The 26,347-nt window shown below is 39.4% G+C and overlaps 1 protein-coding gene across 6 annotated transcripts in view; it reads right to left on the bottom strand.

The window, feature by feature from the left end:
- The window catches only part of fgf13a (fibroblast growth factor 13a), a 117,501-nt gene that overhangs the window by 6,508 nt on the left and 84,646 nt on the right, over positions 1-26,347 (bottom strand). For 5 of the 6 annotated variants that reach the window (XM_042418791.1, XM_042418793.1, XM_042418790.1 and 2 more), the window contains 2 exons: positions 19,832-19,942; positions 12,438-12,541 (listed from right to left, as the gene is read on the bottom strand). In XM_042418791.1, the coding sequence (XP_042274725.1) occupies positions 12,438-12,541; positions 19,832-19,942 (215 nt within the window). Of the gene's footprint in view, positions 1-12,437; positions 12,542-19,831; positions 19,943-24,909; positions 25,798-26,347 lie in introns of those variants that run through there. The other variant, XM_042418794.1, reaches the window with a different exon arrangement.

Genomic DNA, 26,347 nt, shown 5'->3' with positions numbered 1-26,347 from the left:
TGGCTTTAATAGGTTTATGTGCACTTGGGTAGTGTATGGAGGGTGTGTATGTTTTCTCCACCTGTCTTTCAACATTATCCATGTACTTCCCACAGCCAGTTCATTAGTGAGAGAGATAAGGGAGACTTCTTTGAGACATTGACTTTGCTGCTCATCTTCTGGACTCCATACTGTGCAAGAGTTCTCTCCCCCCTCTCTGTTTGGTTTAGAATCCAGTGCCTATATAGGATTTGGCCATTAATGCTACAACAGGGTGGCTGAGGTTTATTTCCCCTGTGGCAAGATTTTGTGAGTGTTCGTGGGCATGGATGTATGTGTGTGCGTGTGTGTCTGTGTCTTTGTGTGTGTGTGTGTGTGTGTGTGTGTGTGTGTGTGTGTGTGTGTGTGTGTGTGTGTGCGTGCGCTTAGGTGTTTGATTGTGTGTTTGTCCAATTTGTGGAGCTGCTTGGGCAGTGAGTCTACAGAACAGAGTCTAATCAGTTAGAAGACAATTCCCCCTGAGAGAGATCGAGGGACAGTGCATGAGGGAAAGGCAACTTAAGACAACCAAAGCTAGCGAGCAATGAATTCTTATGGCACTTTGCAAATGAAAATACACATATGCAAACACTGCACACTTCTTTAATTCTAAAGCCAACACCTTAACGCTCAAGTTCACATATACATAGACAGTTTGCAAAACCAATGGGTCAAATTCACAATGGGTACTACAAAGTGACTTTCTCAGAAGGAGATGGATGAATGCCTCAGTCAGACTGAGACAGGTCTACCCAGGATCACTCCTATCCCAGGTAAAAAACACCACTTGGTGTTTTTTAATTGGTGACATCCACCTATGCAGTGTTTTTTCAATTAATTAATCAAAAAACACCGCGAGGGTAGGTGTCATTGGTGAGAGTAATGACGTGTCCCCAGGGCTCACCATGACCTAAGTCCCGCTGTGAGATCATGACAAACAACATGTCACTACCAGACAGGAGGTCATCTATAATAGCCTGGCAGTTCAACGCTGTCGCTCTTCATGTGCAGCACTTAAAAGGACTTCAAAAGACTGAATGAGGTTCAAGTCTGATAATGTGCTTTGCTCAGCTGTCAAAGCTTTTGTATACAATATAGCTAAAACAAACAAAAGCTATGTAATGCAAAAGTAGTGAGCTGTAATGGTTTGGAATATGATCACTTGTTGAACTTGTTAAAAGAACTACCATATAGAATCGCACCTCCTGTCACACCCAGCTACAGATACCATTTGAGACAAATCCCAGCCCTACCTACAATAACTGACAACCACGCCCATTCATCATCCCCTCTTGCTGATCTTACCTTTACAGGGACTACACCATACAATAATCTCTGACAGAAACAAAGCGGAAGTCACAGGAAGCTTGTGACATATCACCTCAATGGGATACATCCTGTTGGCTCAGCTCTAGTTATCAGTTAAGCTGCAACTTCACAGGGGTACCGAACACTCTATTTGAATAAATGCTAAGCCCACCAGGAGGGCTGCAGAATCAACTGGGAGCATGCAGTGTTACGGTTCACTAAGAAATTAGAGCTGCAAACAGCTTTAGTTTCAGACATAAGAGCCCTTAAACCGTAAAGACAAAAAGGCTGACAGACTAGTTAAGTAAAATGACAACATGTATTTCTTAACCTCTGAGGTTCTGGGCTAGGATTGTAATCATTGTTTGTACCAAAGACATATTTTGTCTTACTGAGCTAACATAAGTACACACATAGTTTTACACTTGTCCACACAGGTGCTAACCAGTAGTAATCACTAGTACAATGACAATAACATGGTCCCTGACTGGCTTCCCACTCACTAATGCTGCCATTTGTGTTCCAAGCTAGGCTGGATACCTGCTCTCTGCAGCAGTAGGCAGGTGGATTTCTCTGTCTCACTCGGATGCTCCATAAGATGAGTGAAGCAGAGATAAGATGTATATCAAGAACTCCTAATGCCTAACTGATAATAGTGCTAGCACTACAATTTAAGCACTAAACTGATAATGACTACAGATTCCACACCTTGAGAATATGATGCAAAATGAAAAAACAAAAAAACAAATGAAACAAATTACTAACAAAATTTTCTATTGCCAACAGTGTTGAGTCTGATGTCAAATATATATTATGGTGTAAGCAACCCTATTAGAGCCCATGAACTACTGGGCTTTCAATGAGGAGCAGTAGAAATTGAGGCTGCTATCTATTAGATTAAAAATCTGGAATGTAACAAAACTCTCCTAAACTATGTTGGAAAGACACTAATCCATCAGTTTACCATGACATGCAGCTCTATTGAGGTTCAGGATGGCTATCCAGCTGTTACCCCCTGCTGTGAGGATACAGTGTAAATAGAAATGTGTTTAGCAGTAAAATGGCACATGAACCAACAGTAATATATTTGGCAAATCACTATATACAGCATACAGTAAGTTATGGAGAAAAAAAATTCAACTGAGTTCAGCTAAAGCTATAATGAGATGGCAGTAGTCAGTAGTTTGCCAAATCAAGTGTCTATCTTCCAGTCAAGTCTTTTCTATTCCTTTATGTATTGTATTGGCTAAATATAAGTTGAACCTAATTATAAGACGACACTACCTTTTCCAACACCTCATCTTCAAGGACCCATTGAAGGTACAACACACTTTTACACTGGTCCTGTTGGGAGAGTTTCCCTGAAATACTATTAAACCAAAGAGAAGAGCGTTCTTATCCTTGGATCTCTTTGTCTTTGTGAGCTCCTCGTCATCTGTGACAGCAGTAATTCTTGGTTGTTTGACAGATGATTCAGTTCATGATCCTTTTCTGCAGTAAAAGGCGTCAAAAGACACTTTGGACACTTTCATGTTCATTCATCATGAATTTATTTCCTCCATGGCAGAAAACTTGTTCTATGAGCCTTCACAAACTCCTGCAGGTTAAACAAAACACTTTTAGGACTGCCAGACTCTAAAAGACACTATAAACAGACTTGAAGACACTTGCCAGCCTACCAACATACAAGTAACCCTTAATGCAACACCAGCACTCTCTTCATTAAAAAAGAATATCTGATGTTGTGAACACAAAATTATCTATATATCTATCTATTATTCCAGAAAAAAAATCTTATACTTGGACCAATGCAGTATTTAACAGAAAGTGTTTCCTTTTTTATGTTTATGAAGGTATAAGTATACAACCTATTAAAGGGCCTATGTGACTCCTTAAGCAAAATAATAAAAGCAAAATAAGTATACTATTGAAAGGTTTCTGTTGTTTTCCTACTAGATCTTGGAGGGGATGCAAGACATTTTCTGTGACAGACAGCAGTTTGCACAGCATCCTCCTCTCCAAACTGTTAACAGCTCTCGAGTAGTTCCAGCACTGTCCAAGTGTTTTTGATCAGTGTATCCACTTCGCTTGCATCGCCAGCTCTGATGTTTCTGCACTAGCAGATTGCTGCAATATTGCACTCACAACAACAGAGTGGTAAAAGATTTCAACGATTTCAAAGGACCTCAAAAAATAAGGACTGCCTTGGACCTTCCCATAGGCAACTCAGTATTGCCCTTCCAGTCCAGTCTGTTGTCAAGGATAAAATATCACTATCCCTCAAATTATGGCATTATTCAAAGAAAGTCAGTTGAGCCTTAGATGTTAAATGTGGTCTGTGAGATCTTTAGTGGTAAGCTACGGTATGGCTGTGTTCTTCAGATATTACACTGATAACCTGGACTATATAAATATATATAAGTATAAGTATACAAATAATTTGTGCAAACATCAAGAAGACAAACACTTCAAAGTGTTGCAGGAAAAAGGAGAATCAACAAAATTTTCATGCTGTGCTTTACTTATTTGGCCTCAAATTGAACTTGATGTTAGTTCTAAGCTTTTGTCTAAAGGAATATTCGATTTCTTTCTCCCACCTCACTCTCTATCTAATTATAAAAATCAGATTTTATTTATAATATTTTGTCTTCCATTGCTTTCTTGGTCTTTCTTGTACATTGTTAATTTCTTGACTGTTCAACTCTTTCAATACCATGCCCATGTCTTCTTTCTTTCTTGCTTTCTGACTCTCTGTTCTTCTGGTCAGCTCGATTAGCAGCAGTAGTCTTCGAAAGGCTGGGCGGCATCCATCTCAGTTATGCACGAGCAGCAATTGGAAGCTAAATAATGGGTTGCTCAGCTCTCGAGCCAGGAGTTCTGTTCTACCTCTAATAATGAGCTTATGTGGATTTGGCTGGTTACACTCACCCTGGAGAAGACTAAGAGTCTATTGATAAACAGACCCATACAGACAGATACAGGCACATCTCGTGCCAAGATGGAGAAGAGGCTGCTGGCCGGTACTGCTGTATCGGAGTGGGTCTATGGACAACAGTCTCGCTCAGACTGACACAAGTAAGGGCCAAAATGGCAGGGGATCCCCATTTCTATTCTATCAGGGCTGTGATAGACAGAAACATTCACATTCTTCTGAATGGGCTCCAGTCGCGTCTCCTTCAGTCAATAGCATATCTATTGTTCACTGAAACCAATCTCCTAGTGAAAAAATCTCACATCACTTAAATCATGACTCCAGTGCCAGATGGAGCGAGGGGAAATCACTTTAAAAATAAAAAGCAGGACACTATCTGCATAGGAATAATATCAGGCGTGTCATTTCCCTCCCCCAATGTCTGTATGGTGGTTTGGCTAAATGGACTTTTAATGATCCCATTACACTACACAGGCTTTTCTTTGAAATATGACAAGTCCTTGTCCGAATGATGCACAGCTGGCAACCTCACTAACACAATGTCCAGGCAAGTATTTTTTTGTAAAAGCTAAAATTATTACAGCATTCTCTTATATATTCAGTTGGAAGCTGTGCCCCTTTCATACAAAACCGTTTAGGCTGAAGGAAAATGGCTCTAGTGCATTTGATACGATTAAGATTTAGATGAGCTGCATACATACCACTGTTGAACAAAAAATTGTGTTTTATAGTCTTGTTGCTGGGAGGTATGTGATACATTTCTCCACATTTTATAGGAGTGGAATAGACAAATCTCACATAACATCCCTGTTCATTCTTCTTTTTGGAAACATCTGCGAAGGGATGAGCAGTGTTTTCATTTAACTTTATAGACCTTGCTGCCTTAAGCTATGCTGTAGGACTTGTAGGATTGGTAAACAAGAGAAAAAGAGGATTGGAAGCTTCAGGGCTTCCCTTTCATGTACTACACCAGCTTCATTTTTTAAATATAATGCAGTGCCAACGGTAACATCTACTTTTGCCTCCTCTTGCCCTTTGAGGTTCATTGGTATTCGTACAAAGAGTACCTCACAAAAATCAGTGCAACTCAAGAAAAATACATGAATATTTATCAGGATATCAGGAATGATTTTTTAATCATCACAGTTTGAGCTTAAATTAGGTTAAGACCCCAAAACATTCGCCTAAGAAATCCTTCCTTCTCATCACCCCTCCTCTTTTGAAAGTCTCTGTAGTGACAGGCATGCAAATCTCATTTCAGTAGAAATTTTTCACATGCAGCTGTACATGTAAACACGCCTGTAAATATGTATAAGACATCTCCACTGTAAGTGTCTCACCTCCCTATAATTCCTGTTCTTGCATACAAAAATTTCTTAGACAGAAATTCATGTATACATGTCTTTCTAAATGAAGTGAGTTTTATCTCGTGGGAAAAAGGGCAGGGAGATATTGAGAAGGGTGTTGAGTTTTACAACAAGGGGGAATCCTGGCTGAAGTTATGGCAGTATTGCCTAAGCTCTTTGCGATCCAATAACTGCCTAGAGGAGGACACGTTTAAAGGCTGATGCAAGTGTTGAGCGTAACGCACTGAAGGATGTTCCCCTGCACATTTTTAATATCCATGAATGTAAAACGGACATGCACAAACACACACAGACAGACACACACTGCCCATCTGGGAAACCTCTTGTACTCTAGCACACAATTACACAATTCAGCAGCAGTGGTATGGGTAACTGTAAAATGAATATTCCATTAGCACGGCAGTCATGTCAAGAAAACACTATCAATTATGATGCACTCGCAAGCATCATTCTGTTGGCTTCAGGGGAGTAATTACTGACCAATAATGTTTTCCTGATCCAATCAGCAGCAGGAAAAATACTAGCATAATGGATCCGATCTCCTCTGTAAATATATTGGCTGGATTTTTTTACAAGACAAGCCAAATCAATGCTGCACACTGCCCCATGTGTATTCAGCTGCCATATCGAAACTAAAATGACACCAATTATGCCAATGGAATCAGGGCTGAGTGCTGTTCTAGTTTCTTTGCGGCCATCAATGCTTGTGAGACTCACAAAAGCTAATGCTACGGCTGGGCAGTGAAGCCAAATCTTGCTAAATCCGGCTTTTCAGCGTCCTGGTCTTTTCAGCTTGGTGGAAGTGGATTAAAAAGCACCTTTAGTTAAAGATAAAGTACACTCATAGCGTTCATTTGTTTGGGAATAAATTGGAGAGCTTTAAGCTAGTGGAAAAGAGCCTTACAAATACCAAATACAAATAGACACACCCACACAGGGTACACGTTCAAGCCAGTAGCACACACACATACACACAAAACACAAACCAGTTAATGACACAGCTCAATGGAGTGAAACCTTACAGCATTGGTTATTTACCAAAGGCATTGTGCTTGCTAAATGGTTGAAAAGGCATGGGTGTGAGCCAACTACATATCTAACAAGAGTGTACTAAAATTAAAATACACAAGTACTCGCACATGATATACACACTTATTTGCTGGCTTTCTGTCCGTATTTTTCTCTTAATCTTTATTCTACAAACATACAAAGAATGATATTTTATTATTGTACTCTCAAGAATAAAATATGCTCTCTGCATCTCTTCTACAAGGTTTCAATGACTCTCCTGAAGCAAGGAGGATTTAATGCGAGTCTCACATTCTTTTCTTTTTACCTCACCATAGCCATACTTTTATCTTCTCCTGTACATTATTCAGATTACCTTTCTTCTCATTTTAGACAGCTGGCGCAGTACCTTATAAATGAGTAACTGTGTGAAGGGTTGGATGTCTTGCTCAGGAACCCTTTAACAGGCATTTTACATACAAAGGACCTGTAAACCTCAATGCTAAACTGATAAATATCTCCACCCAAAGAGCTCTGAACTCTCAGCGTTACTAACACTCACACAGAGCAGTCTAGACGAGACTCAACTGGAGCCTCAGTGACTCACACTAATTCAAATATGACCCACCAGGAAAATTAATAACACCACTTCAAAGGCACCTCATGAGATATGTGGACACCACTTAGCTCAGTGTCTAAAAATATACACGAAGATCTGAAAACATATAAAGAAAGCTTATATTACTTTTTTTCCAGACTCAGTAGAAATATTCTCAGGATTGGGGTAGTAACTGTATGTTGTTACGGATTATTTTAGATTATGTTTTTTTTTTGTGGATTGCTGTGTAGAATAAACAACATTTCTGATGTTAAGTTTGCAAAAGTGGAAGGGCAATCAGGGAAATATAGGATAGTAAAGTAAAATACATATTAATTGGTTCTTCCTCTCCCACACATTGATGCTGAATATGGATGAATATATTTTCACTGGTGCATTCTGCCTCACCCACACATGTGCACTCTTTTTCACACTCCTCATTTCTCTCACTCTCTCACGGCCTCTTTTTCTCGGTGTATGTTCTCCATTGCTATATGTACAGAACAGGCAGTTATGTACAAACAGATGCACATGCACCAGATGCATATGTGAGTCAACTCATTCTACACTCTAAAAGCCATTTAAAATAATGCTATCAAAAGAAATACATAACATCAGATTAAACCCAAACATACATAAATGTATAATGTAGAGTATATATGTATATCATATGCATCCTATTTATTACATTACTGTATACTGTACAGTATGTATTTATTCACATCTCCATTCATGCATTCACTTACGCACACGTGTACAATATTGGAAGATATCCAGATCCCCGTAGCAGTGCTCCATTCCCCCACCCAGACTACGTCATCTGTTGTCTCTCCACTGTTGATTGGGAATCTCCCTGCAATACTGACCTGCTATTGGCTGGCTTAATGTGTGGCTTTAAGGCAGCACTTTACCATAGCAGCAATTCCAGCAAGACAGGGGCTATTAGGCAGCCAGCTACACATTCAATTCAATTCCCTCTCTAATATAGCTGAAACAGAAAGCTCTACAACCCATCCCCCAACTGCATTATTCCAATTTAACACACCTACAAGATGTATTTCACATGGGTGCTGGTGTTTAAAACAGCATAGATGATATGTGCAGCTAGAAGTATTGTTTTTAGATCGTAGCTTTTATGTCTTGCACTATTTGACTAAACTTTCACACATTTATACATCACAAAAACACAGGGATAAACAGAATAAAGAACAGATTCAGTGCTTGCAAGTACAGTTAGGTATTGTTTAGATTAGGGATGCAAATTTTAAGCGATTTCCTTAATTGATAGTCGGCTGTGTTAACAATTGATTATCAATTAATCATTAATAATTCATGTAATACGGTGGACGTTTTTCAATAATAAAACTGTTTTAGTCACTGACGTGACCTATGTTCGACACAAAATCAGTGTACATTAGGAGTTCAAAGAACAGATAAACACAAAGTTAGTTGAATGATAAATTAAATAACACAAAATATGGACTTAATTTAAAATTGAAGAGCTCCCTCTCCCGTCTGTTGCTGTTCAACGACTGGCTAGACAAAATCCAAAGTATTAAACACATAAAACAGCTGCGCAATTTCCAGGCCTCATTAAAGAACATCAATTAGATCAGACTAGGTGTGTTGGACACATCTAACAATGAATTAACAATTAATCAAAAGTGCTGTAGCCTTCAACAGTAAATAATCCATAATGTTATCTAATAAATGTAAAATAGGTTACCCCAATCTCCCCACAATGGACTTCAGTCTGATTTTATATTAAATAATGCGCATACCTGATCTACATGATGGAGTGATGTGTGTTGTTGACTGTAGCTAACGTTTGTCCAGCTGGAAACAGCTACTCAACTGGAACAGACGCACAAATACTGTCACACTGACTTTATCAGTCCATGAAATCTTTCAACATTTGGGCCTACTGCCACCGCATGTATGCATGTATAATGAAAGCAGTGGAGTGTCATTTATACAGTTCAACACTTTTGTGCTGATTTAGTTGAAGCATGTGTAATTACAGCCCTGGTTGTCTGGACTCTGGCACTGCTCTCTTCTGTCTGACACTCAGATGTTTGCTGCCTCTGTTGAAGACACTAGTTTAGCATCAGCATAAGTAGTTAACTCAGATAACTAGCTAAACCGGACAACCACCTCAACTCCATGGAATTTTCACAACTTTATGCTGCAGTGTTTATCAACAGGTTTGCCACAGTGAGCGGAGCAAGACACGCTACCACTTTTTTTCTTCCTTGGATGGCAGAAAGGTGCATTTGTTTTACAATTTGTGTGGCCCTTACAACAATAAATAAATGCATGAATCTTTCCCTGTCTCACTTGCATAGCAGTGATAAGATATACCTTTAAAACTGCTTGTTATCTTCAAAAGGGGAAGCTATTACAAGGCAAAGAAAATAGGACCCGGGACAGAACCTTGGGGTACACAATAAGACAGAGTTGCACATGAGAATGCATTGTTAATGACAGCAACTGAAAACTGTCAGTGAGGCAGGACAAGAAGCACTTCTGGGCTGGTCCAGAGATAACTAAACACTGCATTAGTGTGAAAAGGTACACACTTAGATTCTACAGTACAGTAAAAGATTATTCTCTTGCATCATTGTGCATCAAGATTTCACTGAAGACTCTGAGAAGAGCTGTTACATTGAAGTGCAACAGATGGAAACAAGACTAAAATTTAGCAAGCATATTGTGCTGTTCTAAGGTTGTCGTAAGCAGTTGGCCGTCCACTTTTTTCCTAAAACGTAGGCTGCAAAAGGCAGTTCAGAAATAGGCCAATACTTCTACTGCTGCTAATGTTTATAGAGCCTTTGCCAGCAGGATCCATCTTTATCAAATTAATCTTACAGCTTGCTGCATATGCTTAATTACTGACAGCCAAGCTCATATCATTAAAATCACTCACTGGGAGCTGTGGACTGCTGGGGAGCAATGTTAAATACAGCATATGAATGTGTGTGGGGGAAGGGGTCGAAGGAGTATGTTTTATTTCAATTATTTCTGTATATTCCCCCAAGGCATGCTTAGCTGGGGCAGCCCCCATGGATATGTTGTCAAACAATTGCCAGCGCTCATTAAAATGTAATTATAGGCAGACCATACAACATTCACAACATGCTATAGTGATTATGTTGTCATTCTTTTGGTCTTACAAATACTACTGTACATGGAATGAGATCTCTTTTTCTAAACATAATTGTTGACTAGAAATTAGATGGATTGATTAAATTATTAAAATATATTTGGAAAGACCTTTACATTGCTATGGACAGCAGTTAAATTGGTTTTACTTACTATTACCTGCTGAACGACAGGTAAAACAACACAGTCGTTCTCAGATTTTTTTTCAGGCTGATTATTTTTCTGTGTTCATATTGATAAATAAACCTTCACTCTTTTAACTGCAAAACTATTGGTCTTCAAATTGAAAATATAACATTTAGTATTGGATATGTTTAACGATCCCCTCCAGACATGTTTTAAGATTAATATAAAGCACTCTACTTTGAATAATAATTTGTGTCTGTGGTTTTTCCACATCAAAAAATCAGATTATCTTCGTCATCACATCGTTAAAATTACATCTACTCCTTCTCCATCATTAAAACATCCAGAATCTGTTTCCAAACTAGTTGTGATGTCACATATCATGCTTGTAGGTCTTAAAGTTTTTTCGGTGAGCGCAGAGAAACATTCGTCTGTCAGCAGTTGAATGTGAAAACAGCCTTCTAGTGTCAAACTATATCCTTCTGAATAGTGAAGCGCAAACATCCAACTGAAGTAAAACATATTTTTAAATTGAGGGGGACTTAAAAATATGCTAGATATTTTATGTAACAAGTATTGGAATATATTTATGTACATGTTGACAAATGTTGTTGATCCCTTGACAGAAATAATCACTTTGTTATTCCTCCATAGGAAGGTCTGAGCATAGCCTAAACAACAGAACAGTACTCTCAAAGCTGATATGGATTCAGTTAGATGTCTGAAACTCAGCCAGAGTCAGATGGAACCTGAGGGTATTGACACAGTCACTCAAGGCTTGGCCTACAGCATGTGCTGGGCTGAAATATAAACACTGTTATCATTACAGTGATACAGTGATTTGAAGTGATTTGTTACAGCGATTATGTATCTGCACTGGGTGATATCAGTCTTTTATTTACATTTATTACTGTCAAATAAATTTTAGTTATTAATGTTGGCAACATTGCAATTGAACGGCATCGTGCTAGTTCATGCAATTTTCATGCTTAACTGTCAGTGGCAGCTGATCGGTTACCAGCTTTCTAGTACCTTATCAACCATGTTCATTAATGTATTTGTGTGTTTGCGTGTGTGTGTGTGTGTGTATGAGAGAGTGAGACCAGGGGACAGAGAGGCCAGAGGGCCAATTTTCATCCTTCAACACATTACTGCCAAGTCTGTAATAGATAATATGTCAGCAGCAGCTGCAGAATAAAAAGCTACAAGATCATTAGGTTTTCTTTGCTGTTTCTAAGCTTGTTTCTATCAATCAGGATTTTCCCTGCCTACTGAGACCTTTAACCATACAGAACAATCTTTACTAATTTGACTATGTGGATTGTCTGCCAACAGTGTATGTGTGTGAATGCCCTCTGGGTGCACAATCCACCAGCCTGTCAGTCTCCTCAGTGACGCCTGCCACACAATGCGATGGTGGCATTTGGGAGGGAGATGAACAGGAACATCGTTCGGCCTGCAACTGAATTATTCATAACCTTGCACATTTAATCAAAGATGAAGAGCCAGCTGCCACAATCGGATATGACACTGCTCCGCCTGCTTACACAATCCTTGAACTTTCTATTGACACTGAATTATATCAGAAAATGATGCCGTTCTTTCATCGGGCTTTGGATGATGTTGTGTCTAAGTGGGCACGGTAAGAGTGAGTTACCCATTTCCACAAATAATAGAAATAAAAACAAGAAGTGAATATCATATAACACAAAATAATTGTTTTTCTTTTAAAGATCTATCTTCTCCTTCACATGTTTTTGTTGTGCTTCTTCCCAGTGCTCATGTCACCATAGTAACTGAGACCCGACATTCTGTCTGCATAGAGCTGGATAGATCAGTGCCTACCATAGAGCCTGGGACCCCATCCTATACACACATGCACACATATATTCATAAATGTATTAAGTGAGACACTTACTGATGTGTACAGATAGCCCTCACTGTTCATAGCCAGATAGAGTTTGGTCTGCACCCCCTGGATGGCCACCACTCGCAGCCCCACTGGAATAAGGTTGAACATGGCTGGAAAGAGACAAAGAGAGACAGAGACAAAAGTTAAAGGATATATTTTCACCTCAGTTAAACACTAAAACAAAAGAATGAGGCAATGAATAAAAGAAATTCTAAACATACTGTATTTATACACAGCTACCATAATTTCTTATTTGTTTATTGATTGTAATAGATGTGAAACATATGATATGAAGCATCTGAGAAATGTTCAACAACGAAAGTTGCAAAATTAACACTGCTTTTGTTTTTTTGTCAAAAAACAAAATCAGAAACAAGAGATAGAAGCAAAGAAAAAGTTGACTTGATGCATCTTATAATGTTTTATATTCACACAAATGAACTGAAATCACAGGCTGTATAAAGTTAAGCCTAAGTATTACAAACACAATATGTAAAATTTTTAGAGATTAAAGATTGTATATAAAGACAAATTAAAATTGTATAGCTAAATGTAAGTTGTGATGCTGTTATCTGACAATGCTGCTCTATGGACCTGATGTGACACAGCATTACGGCATTGAATGCCATCAGTTTCCATGGTCAAAATACAGCAAAGAGGACAAAACATTTAGTGGCATGTTTGCAAATTCGATTTAACTGATAAAATTCTGCTTGCTTAAATAAATGGTATCACTACCCAAATGTATGAGGTAGTTGTTTTAGCTGTGTTGTTGCATTGTTGTTTTGTTGCCTCTCCATTCACACAGCAAAACAGGATGCACTTGCACACCTCTGTTCACTCTGTAGAACACACATATATAAACCAGGTTGTGACCAGTGGGGCTGAGTGCAAGTCGTGAGGCTGAGAGAGCCACAGCAGCCCAGCTGGTCAATGAGGTACACCTCTACCTAATTAATGTCAGCCTGTACTGTATATGAGTATTGTGTACGTGGGTATCATAAGATGCTGGCAGGGAACCCATGGGCCATGTGGTGATGGCATCCCAAACAGTGATGCTATCACCACTGCTGTGGATTTTTTGTTTTACCCCTTTGATAAAACCAAATAAATTAGAATCCACAGGAGAATGATAACATTCTTCTGATATTTCCCTCTTGCTTGTTGAGACACATTGGGATAGGGACTGCCAGGGTTTAGACACATTATATATACTGTATATAGACAATATTAAACTTGCATTCTCATATCAGTTGAGTTGTGAGTCATAGTGTGCCCTTACTATAAGTCCTCTTTTCCACCACTTTGTAGATCCCTATCTGCATCTCCTTTGAGCTAAGTGCACTATAGAGGCTTTGTGATGGTCTATTTCATCTGCCTGCATCACTTTAACACTGCAGACGTCCTGATTCATGGGGTGGTTGTGGCTCGTGCACTATGTAATTGTAGGGTTGGTGGTTCAATTGGTGGTGCAATTCCTGCCTCCTCCTGTCTACATGTCAAAGTGTCCTTGAGCAAGACACTGAACCCTGATTGCAGCCGATAGTCAGGACCGCGCCATGCACGTCAGCTCTGCCGCCATCAGTGTGTCAGTGTGTATGTGAAGAGGTGAATGAGAAGCACTTTGTCTGCTAAGGTAGAAAATTGCTATAGACAGTACTGTAAATACAATCCATTTACATTTACCATTCCCTCTGGGCTTTCATTGTAAACAACAGTGATAGGAATGCATAATACTTGGTAGAGTAAACAGGCATTGTGAGCATACAGTATACTTGTTTCAATGGGAAACGCATTTAAGTCCCAGATTCACTTGTTCTGATTGTCTGTCTTCCATTTCTCTCTGAGACAATCGTCTGTTTTTTATTTCTGTTGTCATGTCCCAAGTGACACATTTATAATAATATAACAATCTTAGTATATCAATTACAACAAAAGAATGTTGGGATTTTGGACAGGTAAAGATCCCACAAATCTATTTACAAGAAGCAACGTTTCTAAAACAACTGTCAAACATATAGTGCTTTAGTCTAGTCTGCAGTAAAATACCCAATAGCATGAGTTCTCAATGTTAAGCATTTACCATTTTTTACGTATTCATTATACAATCTGAACTTGTGTCCATAAAGTAATTAAATAAAAGACGCTCTCTTCTGAAACTGACTTTTCCTTACTGGTGCAGTGTTTTTGCAGTGTAATTGCCTTAATTAAATTCTCAAGTACAATATGGTTGAGTTACTTTGTTAACTAACTTCAACTCCCACTAAATTGCACCACTTTTCAAACACATATAGTGGTTTGTGAGAGCCATATAACAGTATACTGATTAAAAGATGGCTCCCTAGGAAAGACACACCAGTCTCAAGCTTGACGACAGATTGGTTTATCTTTTCTGGGAGAGTATCTGGTGATGCCTGCTTTGGCTGCTATGTACAACAGATGCTGCCAGAAAAATGCATATCTCAAACAGATAGGACTTACTATTTACAACCTTGGTATCTGCAGTATTTTTAGGTTTACTGTACAATAATCTTGTGCATGCGTAAAGCTGACAAACGAATGATAGATCTGTATGCTAAATTTGTATTCCATCACTATGGTAACAAAAGGCAATGTTGTGTCAGCACCTTCTCTGCACTCAGATGCACTAAGAACATCTTATGTCAATCCTAATACAAACTATACTTATTATTAGTATACGTGCATAATTATATAATGACAAGTTCACAACAAATCGCTTCCAAAAAATTCTAAACAAATGATTGGAGGGTCTCAAACTAAAGACATGGGAGACCAAAGAAATCAGGTGATCATTACAAATAAAGAGTACACAGTTCTCCCAGAGAAGACGAACTTGGAAAGAGCATGCCATAACTGGGCTGTTTTAGTTAGGGCTGCAACAAACAATTACTTTCATTATCTATTAATCTGCTGATTATTTTTTCAATTAATTATTTTGTTTATAAAATGTCAGAAAATACTGATAAATGTCATCATGTTTTCTTCATGTCCTAGGTGATGTCATCAAATGTTTTGTTTTGCCCAACCAACAGTCAAAGCCCCAAAGATATTCAGTTATTAACGATATAAAACAAAGAAAAGCTGCAAATCCACACATTGCAGAAGAGAATTTTTGCTTAAAAAAGACTTTTTATTTCATTGATTATCAAAATAGTTGTAGATTGATTTTTTGGCGATTGATGAACCGATTAATCAACTAAGAGTTACAGCTCTAGTTTTTATTCATTTTAACAATTTTAGCTACTTTCTGATGAGTTCTTCAACACGGCAGTGCAGAGGCTGAGCAATTTCTTGCCAGAAATTCATGCTTACAGGTTACAGACACAACCATTGTTCTGATTGATCTATCTTGTCTCTGCTGTGTACCCAGCTAGCAGGGATGTGAGGTGGTGTTTTCAGAAGGAATCTTTCCTCACTACTATGCCAAACAAAATTTGGATCTGTGTAAATACATCTTGTATCCTTTTTTCTTGTGTATAGCATGGTTTTAGATTTGAAGATTTTTTTTTTCTCTCCTGAAACATTCTTGCTGCATGAGCAGTTCTTGTCTATATAATTGCACCTTTCTCACTCTGCCTCGCTCACTGTGGTTTCTCCCTTCATACTCCCACCACAATGCACACGTACACATCTGCAGTCCACTTCATTTCAGAAGGATTTCCAGTCGGTGTACTGATGGAGATTTTCAAGAGGGGAAACTCAATTACTTCCTGCCTCCTAGAAACACCTGAGCACACTGAAGAGGGTGACAGGGCTGCTACCCACTCACAGACCTTTCCTGGTGCAGAGAGGCACAATGAATAAGAAGGGTGAGGAGGCCTGAGGTACAGTTTTCACGATTGCTTGCAGGCTGTCTCCGTGTCTCAGTTCCACCCACTAACAGCCCAGGAGTCATGAGCAATTCAGTGTGACAATAAACCTGAAGGTTCCCAGCAATGGCTAAGCACATTTTAAACATTTATCCTATCTCTTACTCATTCTGAGAGAAGAATGCCTGCAATTAGAGCAGCCTGAGTATGACAGCACAAGATAGTATTGGAGCTAAAAAGTAAGCTGTTGTGACAACATTACACAACACTTCTGCGGTCTGATTATAATTCAAATGCAGTGGCTCTTTGGCCGAGGAAAATCGGGTGACTTGAAGAGTGACTTGAATTAAGTAAATAATGTAAGACTGAAAGGATAACACTGTTTTTAGACTACTTTATGCTGAGGAAACACAGAAAGCACATTTTGTGTTTATTAGAAAAAAAGATGACAACTCCTTTTATGGTTAAATTAGAAACACAGAAAAGTGTCCAATGTTTAGGGAAAGACATGATAGATACAAGCAAATTTACAAAAGGAGTCAACCTCTGAAACTCAAACAAATAGTAGTTAAACAATCAGTGGCCAATTAAATTAGCCTACATGTATATGAACTACAAATCAGATGATTTTGATGATGTGCCCAATTTATTTGCCTGATTTTGGGAGCTGCTGTATCTTCATTCTTGCTGACAGTAAATTTGGAAAACTGGGCATTATAACAAACCTTTGAATCTGTTTACAAAGACAAGAGTGGAAATTGAGAACGAATTGCAATTTGAACATCTTTTTTCAAATTAAAGAACTTGGAGTGGCCTCACAGTTTGGTTGATATTGTGTGAAATGGGAGGGAAATCACTGGGATTTACGAGACTTGGATTTGTTATTTCTGATATTGTTTGCCTTCTTAATGAAAATGTCACAGAAATATCAAACTCCTTTATTACCACAGCCAGTCTGTCGCCTCAGCAAGCTACAGTAGCAAAGATCAAATCCTTGGTTTTGTGTGTGTGTGCATGTGTGTGCACATTTGAGTAGGTCCTCTCCCACCATCACAAGACACCAGTAGCTCCAAGAGGACTGCGCTCTCCGTCACCATGGAGACAAGCGCACCCAGCGCCTAACAACGCTATTTTTGGAGCAGTGCAAAGAGCTTCACTCTTTCTCCTTTTCCTATTCAGCAGCACTCTTTAATATTCTCTTCAAAAACTATTTTGGTGCCAATGCGGGACAGTTGTTATGTAAGTCAACAGGAAAGTGAGTCCATGCAGACATAATGGGTGCGGTGGTTGGTGTTTGAAGTGTAGTATAATATTGTCTGTATATATGTGTGTGTGTGTATAACATTTTCATTTCAGAGATTTCTACTCGGGCTTAAAGGAAAAATTCACGCCGGGAATATGATGATTTCTTAAAACTAGGTCACCTCTGTGGTAGAAATGGAGCCCTATGAGTAGAGAAAACTGAGAAAAAGGCTGTAGATTCCCCATAACGCTCTTAATCCTACAACAACCAGAATGGATTGCACGCTTCTTGTCCAGTGAGCTTCCAGTGAGCTACTCACGATGTGCTTACGACTAGCCAGTTAGACAAAGTGAGCAGCATTATATATCTTTACTTAGGCTTATTTACAAAACGTTTTTCCTCATCAAGTCTGGATATATCATACTGGTGTTTCTCACCCTAACCACTATTTCTTTTACCTATTTTGTGCGACAATAAATCGGACCAGATTACGCTCAAAGCTGGATGCAGCGGCAAGTTACAGGTAACACAGTCAGAAAACAAAGTTAGGTTTACCAAAGCACCACAAAGTTTGTTGCAGCGCAGAGTTTTCAGTCTGTTTCCATTCTCCCTGACAATCCTCACCGAGCGGGCAGTGGTCATGCTGCAGCAGCCAGTGGTCATGCTGCAGCAGCCTCTCCAGCTGCAGCGCCTCTCTCTCAGCTGGCCTTGTTACAGCTCCCATGGTTGCTTCGTCCTCCATATTGTTTTGTCTGATAATACAGCACTATATTCACCCTCATAAGTTGTAATAGTGATGCCAGATCTCTGCTCTAAAATTACATTGTAAAGCTAGTTGTTTGGTTGTGTTAGAGCTCTTCTGGATGAATCACAGAAAAAAATTAGCAACTTAGCTTAGCTTCCTCTTCCAGACTGTGTCTGATTCAACAGTGCAATATCCAACCTCATATCATGAAAGTAGCATTCTACCAAATATACTGATATTTTAAAGTATTTAGCAGTATGATATTTTAGGGTCTGCTTTTCCCTATTGCTTGCATAACATGGTAGACGGGTGCGCTTTGGGAGACCCACATTTTACCTTGAAGGCACCACCACTGAAAATGAGGAAACATAGTTTGTAGTCTAATGCAGATCTCCAAAAGTCCAGCAAAAGTCAGCTGGATGATGCAAAACGCGTCATCAGGCGGACTTTTGCCAGCAAATGATGCCAGTGGGGAGTTCTGGGTGCAGGCAACAGGGAGGGAAGTTAAATATTGTTCATTTGCATATATTAAAAAGTTTCCCTTTAACTATGCTATTATTTCATTTAGGAAACAAAGTCTACTCAAATTACAAGGTGTTGCACTGCTTAGATAACATCCCACTTGCGCAGAGCTAGTATTTATATGTAAGATACACACGCCATCACCGCAAAGGGACTAATTGAATACAGAGCCACTAATTCAAAGGCTCTAGAAGTGTTTACATCCGCTAAGTGTCTGAATAACAAGGTAAGTAGTACATCAAACCTGTTTCAGTGTGCCATGCAGCTCTTTTTCTCAACAATATTGTTTTGGTATGGAGTCAAAGTGATATCATATATGTCACTAACCACTGCACTGTTCTAATCTTCAAAAGCATGTCGTGTTGACTGCACTGTCTAATTATAAAGTGGTCCATTTCTAGTGCATTGTTACTTGACGAGTGGCTGTGCTGTTACTCCTACATTGATCTCCTCTTTAATCTGTCTATTAGAAAACAAAGAGCTGGTGGGTGTAGTGGCAATGATAGGGATGTATCAATATATATAAGACAAAACTGGCTCTCACCACAGAGGCAGTGTGTAGGGAAGTAAAAAGTCAATCATTATTTGTGTTCAGGTTGCTTTAGAATGACTTTGAGTTGACAAAATTAAACAGCTACACATCACTGCAGTGCTTTTTGAATTTGTTGAGATTCACTGGGAAAGAAGAAGTTTTTTTGTTTGTTTTTACGCAATGAATCAAGACTGTTTATCCGCACGAGTGAATAAATATAAAAGTAAGTAGTTTTTAACAGTTTGGATGCTGTTTGACTGCACTCAAAAATAGAAGTATTTATTATCAAATCTAAGCACAGCAAACCTACACTGTCTCTGAAACTCCACCAAGGGGCATGAATGCGGCGTTCAAGTCAACACAAAGTTGATGGCAGATGTAATGGAGATAAATGGTGAATAGCTAATACAAGTCATACACGGAATTGACAGTGTAAAGGTTCAAGGTGCCCACTGACCAGCAGTACAGCATGGTAGTATATGTGTGATAAAAAAAATGGAGGGAACAAAAGATTAGAGAGAAACTTACTGTAACCATTGTCTTCTTCCTTTGTTCCATCAATGGTTCCATCTGCCTGCAGCTGCAGGTGGAAACCTTGTCGACTGTACAGCTTCGTCACAATCCCCTTCAGCTGGGGCTCTGTGGAAGCAGAGGGGAAACAGAAACAGGAAGACAGAAGAATGAAACCACAGACTGTAATAAAACATTAATGTGGCTACATAATGCCATTCGGCTTTCAAAAGGGACATTTTGAAGCTTCAGTTTGAGTTTGCTGCCATTTTGGAAGTTACTGAAGCAAAAAGCAGTGATCAGCACGGCTAACTGTGATAGGCTGAGACATCTGTGAATCAAGCAAACATGACCCAAAACATACATTTTTAATTCAAACACTGAGATCTGGAAAAAAAAATATGCTATTTGTATTTTGAGAGAGAATTTTGAACTTTGTTTGCTTTGAGCTTTACTCCTCAGCTATGAAGGTTGAAAGGAGAATTGTAACATCAGCCAAAAAAATTGATAGTGCAGTAATAGCATTTAGATGGCTAAAATTCTAAGAGCTACAGCTTTATCAATGTTGATGTGTCCACACTGGCAAACTGCTTCTGTCCTTTCTCTAAAGTGGAACAGTGGTGCTTGACAACTGAGAAAAATAACGCCATAGATGGTCAAGAGCAAATGATATCGAATTTAAAAATGGCTTTAGGGGCTCTGTGGTGGCTCAATGATCTAAGATGGCTGAGGAAAATTCTTGCAGGTCATCCTCTCTTTCTCTTTCAATGCTTCCAGTCACTCTCTACAGTGAATTGTTCAATATAGGTATAATGCCAGAAAAATAATCAAATTTTGGTCCAAATAATGGCACTTGTGATGAATCTATCGCAAATTTTGAAATAATGAAGGAGCTGCTTTTCAAATATCTCAGAGGACACAACCAAATGTAGAGTAATGGGAATAGCAATAGTTTTACTAATCAAATGGGCAAAAGCTATATGCTAATATAGCAAAATAAAAAACTCAGCCTCAATAAGTTTAAAAAAACAATAGTTTTAAGTAGCAGAGCATTTACATTTACTTTTGAAGTGACTGGGCAGTCTGTCTTACATCAGTGTAATGTCTGATAAGAGCTAAGTGCTCTCCATTCCCTGGTTACTGTCCCTTGTGGAGTGTCCTTTAAAGTGGTTTACCACACCTTTCATCTATCCTTTCATCTCACTTACCTTTCAGTACTGCCATTTCTAGCCTCACTAAGGTTACTTTTGCTGCATTGAAGGTTTATCCAGTGCGTATACTGGGAATATTGTGATGATTTTGACTTTGTAAATTTCATTACTGAGTTGTGTCAACTAGATAAAAAAAAGGTATCGCAGCTTGAAGATATGCATCGGATCTACAATTGGGCGCTTTTTACACACACATTGAGGAATGTGCATTATGTCAGCATGTGTTATAACCACACACACGACCGAGACGGTTTGCACACTACCAAATAAACAACATATGCTGACAGTCCACACTGTGGCCAGTTCTTTGTGTTTGGTGAGACACCATGTGTAAGTCGCACACAGACAACGCCTTCTCCTTGGCACTCATTGCTTCCTCCACAGGATAGAAATGTAAATTGGGAGTGAGAGGGGAGCAAAAACTGTATGTTAGTTATACTATTGCATAAAAATGCACCTTAACTTCCAGGTGCATCATATGCAGTGTTATAAGACAGCTTTTAAATGAATGAAAGTGGATGGAATTAAATAAAAAAGCAGAGCTCGCTTAGTCAGGCAGTGCAGTCATCATGTCTGCAGACATCAAGTAACTGACACAACTGACAAACGGTGGGCTTCGGGCCTGTGAGAGATGTGACCAGATCAGAAATGCAGCTGTGGTCACTTGTGCACTGGATTTGTGAGGCTGTGAGTGCTTTGGACCAAAGAGACTGCCACACACCTTTCATTGTCATTGCTATAATAGGAATACTTTCATAAGAGCTGGCTCAGATCTCTGGGGATACACTTAAAAGTTATCATTTCACTTGGAGCTCAGAAACCACATATCACTTAATTCTTCTTATGTGACAAGTAGTTTTTTCAGTAAGTGACTAAGAACTGATATTTATTGAGCTTATTATGAGGTCTGCTTAAAATTCTACATAAAAGTTAGGAATTTCTCCTTCTTCTAGATTAATCATTAAATTATATTTAAATTATAGTCAACATATGCGTACCATGTATCAAAAGTCACAATCCATTTTGGAGACTTAAAAAAACAAACGCTGATTATTCAATTTAATTTTGAGAGTGAGCAGTGACTAATGGTGATTTAAGGGGTGGCCACGCCTTTTTTTTTCCTACCCCCATTCTGCGAAGACCCAACCTACCCTGCCTCTGATTGGCTAGTGCCCGTTGCCTTCATTGGTTAGGCATGAGTAGGGAGATGGTTAGGGTAAGGGTAAGAATATCAGGGTCAGGGCCATTCAGAGGCAGAGTAGGGATGGGTGTTTGCAGAATGCTGGTGGAAAAAAAAATAACACGGTGGCCACGGACACTCCTAAAATCTTACTGGCCACCTGATCTGACCATGGTCGTTGGTCAAGTTCATTAACACAATAAGGCAGGACAGATGCTGATCAATCAATCAATGATTACAGCTGATCAGCTGATTAAGGGCCAGTTTACCATTTCCAATAACAATAGTGATGGTAGGACTGAGGCCGTGAGAGCTGATCTCTAGTCTGTGAACTTTTCACCACAAGTCAGAAAAAAGCAAGTCTTGAATTCGAAAATACATGATGGACTCCGGTCACAGTGACCGCAGGCTGAGCTAATGCCACAATAATATGAATAACATGCTGACAACTGTTTTAAATATGTTTTGCACAGGTAAGAAAAGTATAATGTGACTGTTATAGTGAAAAAATAGAGTGAACACCTGTACTGTAAGTGTTGTGGACATTGCTTTGGAGGTGCATACAATGTGGATTTGGATGTACATGTGGGGCCTAGATATGTGTATGTGCTGGAAGCATTAGCGTTTCACACTAGCAATTAGCATTGGCGATTAGCATATGTTATTCACAGTCTAATGTGTGTTAATAGACAGCATTAACAGCCATTTCGATACAACAAAGCCTGTGAAGTGTTTAGTTTACACCCACCACAGTAGTTTGTTCAGTTTTGTTAATAGCGTTTTACTGTGTCATGTAGATAATGTTATTTATGTTCAGAGAGTATAAGAGTGAGATTATTGCTAGAATACAGGCAGTTAACCAGCCAAGTTAAACCTGGGAGCCTGTAGAGATGTAGACTGGAAAATGAAGTTTATTATATTTCTTAGCCAACAGGGCTGGTTAGACTGCCGAGGTCATTCAACGAACACAGTTAAAGGTGTAATGTGATGTTTTCCATTAGTTGAGAGTGTTACTCATGCTGATGAGAAAATATCTTTATGATTGTGTATGCTTAATATTGTTTCTGTTTTGTGCAGAAAATGTTCAGGTATAGTTTACACAGGTAGATGTTCAGAGATAGTAGAGCCAATGCAAGCTGAGTTGACACCACAATGATATGAAACACGACCTTGTACTGCACGGCAGGTCGGTTTCTGTCTCAATGAGTTCATTAAGCACTGTCCTGCTGACAAAATTATTGATTATTACAACCGTTCTGATAACCATTGCATTTCTCTAACCTTCTGTTTGTTTGTTCCACAAGCACATGGGTGTCTGAGCTGTGTGCCCCTAACTCATCTCTCCCTATTTTCTCCTCCTGTCCTCTCTTGTTTCTAAGGTATCTCTTGCTGGACCAGCATCCATCCTGGAACCGTTCTGCTTCCCTGGCTGTTGGTGCCATGTCCTGTAGTTTTGGATCTGGTTCATCATCCTGCAGCAGTTCAGCCTCACTTCATGTCTCTCTCTCTCTGAATGATGCCTTTATCCTTCTCTCTCTCCTGTATGAATAATGCCTTTTCTTGTCTCTTCTCCGGCCAGGTCTCCATGTTGATGGAGTTCACGTGGCTCAGGTCCTGTTCTGTTCTGGTGGCACCTGGAAGCTGCTCAGTGTCCTCTTCATCACATTCTTCATATATATTATAAATCTATTATAATTGTGTTATACTGTTCAATGCTGTATACTGTAATTTGTGTTCTACTCTGTACACACAAGTGTTTTAAATATGTCTTGCACAGGTAACTACTGTGAATAAATGTGTTGTACCAGTTTGGACCCAGAGCTTCATTCTGAACCTGTAATATTTATTTACTCCACTGGAGGAAAACAGCTCTTAGAAGATGTGTAGCCTATCCTGACCAACTCAACTCAAGTTTTATTTATCACATGGGTGGAAAGGTGTGAGTGTATAAATGGAAAACATAATGAACATGGAACAGAAAACTGCAAAGAATGGTAGTTGCATATTAGTGCTGTTCTAGGTTGTAATAATAACTTTAGTTGTGGGTGGTCAGCATGGCTGTATAATAAAATGTAAAAACAACAACCTGGCTTTGAGTACACACATTACAATGGATGCTAACACAAATTTTGGAATTCAATTATGATTTATGTGTGCCTACGTTGAAGCAATGCAATGCATTGAACATCTCTATTTGTACATTTGTACATTTATTTTGTTTACATTGATCACCTGCCATTCATTAAGGTTCACTATGCCATGGCCACCCCACAGACTCTGTGTCCCATCTTGCCCACCCCAGTCAAAATTTCCTGGATACACCACTGGCAATGCCTTGTAGTGACAGTGAAGCCTTTAGTGATTTCCAAAATCTAATTAATCTAATTAATAAGCACGTTTGTGTATCTAGTCCATTGTAGTGTGATTAAGTAGACTGTGAAAGATGAAGCATCAGTTTAATATATCCCTCAGCACAGCCTTAGACACTAAAGGTGATTTCTCTGTGGACAAACCTCATAAGGGAGCCCCCTCATTCTCCCACCAACTTTGGCAGAGTCATTAATCTTTTGAATCTTACACAAAAACAGAGCAGTAGTTTGTATATACTATCTTTTAAGGTGAGTTTTGAAATACAATGGCTCCCTATAATAGATGAGGAGTTAGTGATCGTAAGGATAATGGCCTGATGAAACTGCACAACAGACCTGGTCGCCTCCTTCGTCTCTTCTTGGAGCCAAAGAGTTTGACCCGGGAGAAAACGTTCAGTCGACTAGGTTTTTCACAGGCTCCTTTGGTTTTACTGGGGCTGCTTACGCAGCGGCAGGCATTAGACTTCTCCCGCTCCCTGGCCTGCCTTTTCTGCCTTATGAGGGAGCTGGCAATCGCTGCAGCCATGGCCAGTTTGGCAGCGCTGTGGAAAAAACTTCCGGAGTAGAGTGAAAATAATCACCCCCTTTGAATCCAGAAAACTGAGTTTTGAGAGAAACCGTCCAGGAGCAGTGGTGACAACTACCACGGTTCGTTAAATAACAAGGAATTTGCAAAGTGGACAATAAATAGTAGACAATGAAACAGTCCCAGTAGTGCGGTAAAGCCCGTTAGATGATGTCCAAATGAATCATTTTTTTTCGTAAATTTGGGCGTTATTCAGGAATTGTCCGTTGTATCTCCGAGAAAAAAGTGAAACTTAACCAAAAATAAAAACAAAACGTTCCACCGTGAAGCTGTACAAAGAGTTTCACCACAGCACGTTGCATGTTCCTCCAACTGTGTCATTTTCTCGGCATCAAAACAAATACGCACAAAGCCATTCTCTGTAAGCGGTTTCCATTGAACTACATGGCCGCGCACATGGTAGTCGAGTAGACAGGTAGTCGTGAATGAAGCTTAATGCGCAGCCATAGGATGGAAACACCTGTTTGCAGACGCCGGGAAAATGTTTGCAGTTTGCCTAATGCCCTGCTGAAGCTGCTGCTGCTGCTGTAAGAAAGAGACTTACACCGCGTTTTAGAAAGACAGCGCAGAGGATGTGAGCGAATCACTAAGGAGATTCCATTTGTTTTCTCTCTTTTGTTGAATCGAGGCAACGCAATGTAATAGCAGGAGGCGCCTCATTCTGGATGCAGTATCCGAGCCCAACGCAAAGCACAGACTCAATGTGCTGCTGAGAGCATCCCACCTACAACCTGGAGAATGAGCAGTGGGGAGGAGAGAGAGGACAGGGAGTGTAACTACAGAGACACTAAACCCTGTCAGTGTGCAGGGCAGTGCATGTGAGTTAGAAAAATGAATATCTCCATGTAGGCCGTCATCTGTGATATTTCAAATTTCATATCAAACGGCGTAAAGGAGATGGGGTGGGGAGATGGCAAATAGGAAAAAGATAGAGATGGGGGATATCACAATATCACAGATACGGATGTTTAATAGACAACAGTGGACATAAAGTCACGGAAAAGAACGTTTACAATTAGGCTTTATATGTATTTTTCAAACTTGGGTGAGGGTGAGCGACCAGCCGTAGACTACATGAATTTCCTGCCTTAAAACATGATTGACTGAATAACAACTACTATAATTATATTGCCCGTTTTAACATCAAGATCACTGAGAGAGACAGCAGGTAGCCACCATCAGACGTCA

This window comes from Thunnus maccoyii, chromosome 8 (assembly GCF_910596095.1).
Source record: "Thunnus maccoyii chromosome 8, fThuMac1.1, whole genome shotgun sequence".
NCBI lineage: Eukaryota > Metazoa > Chordata > Actinopteri > Scombriformes > Scombridae > Thunnus > Thunnus maccoyii.
The sequence above is the reverse complement of the archived record's forward strand: the minus strand, read 5'-3'. Positions and strand labels throughout refer to the sequence as shown.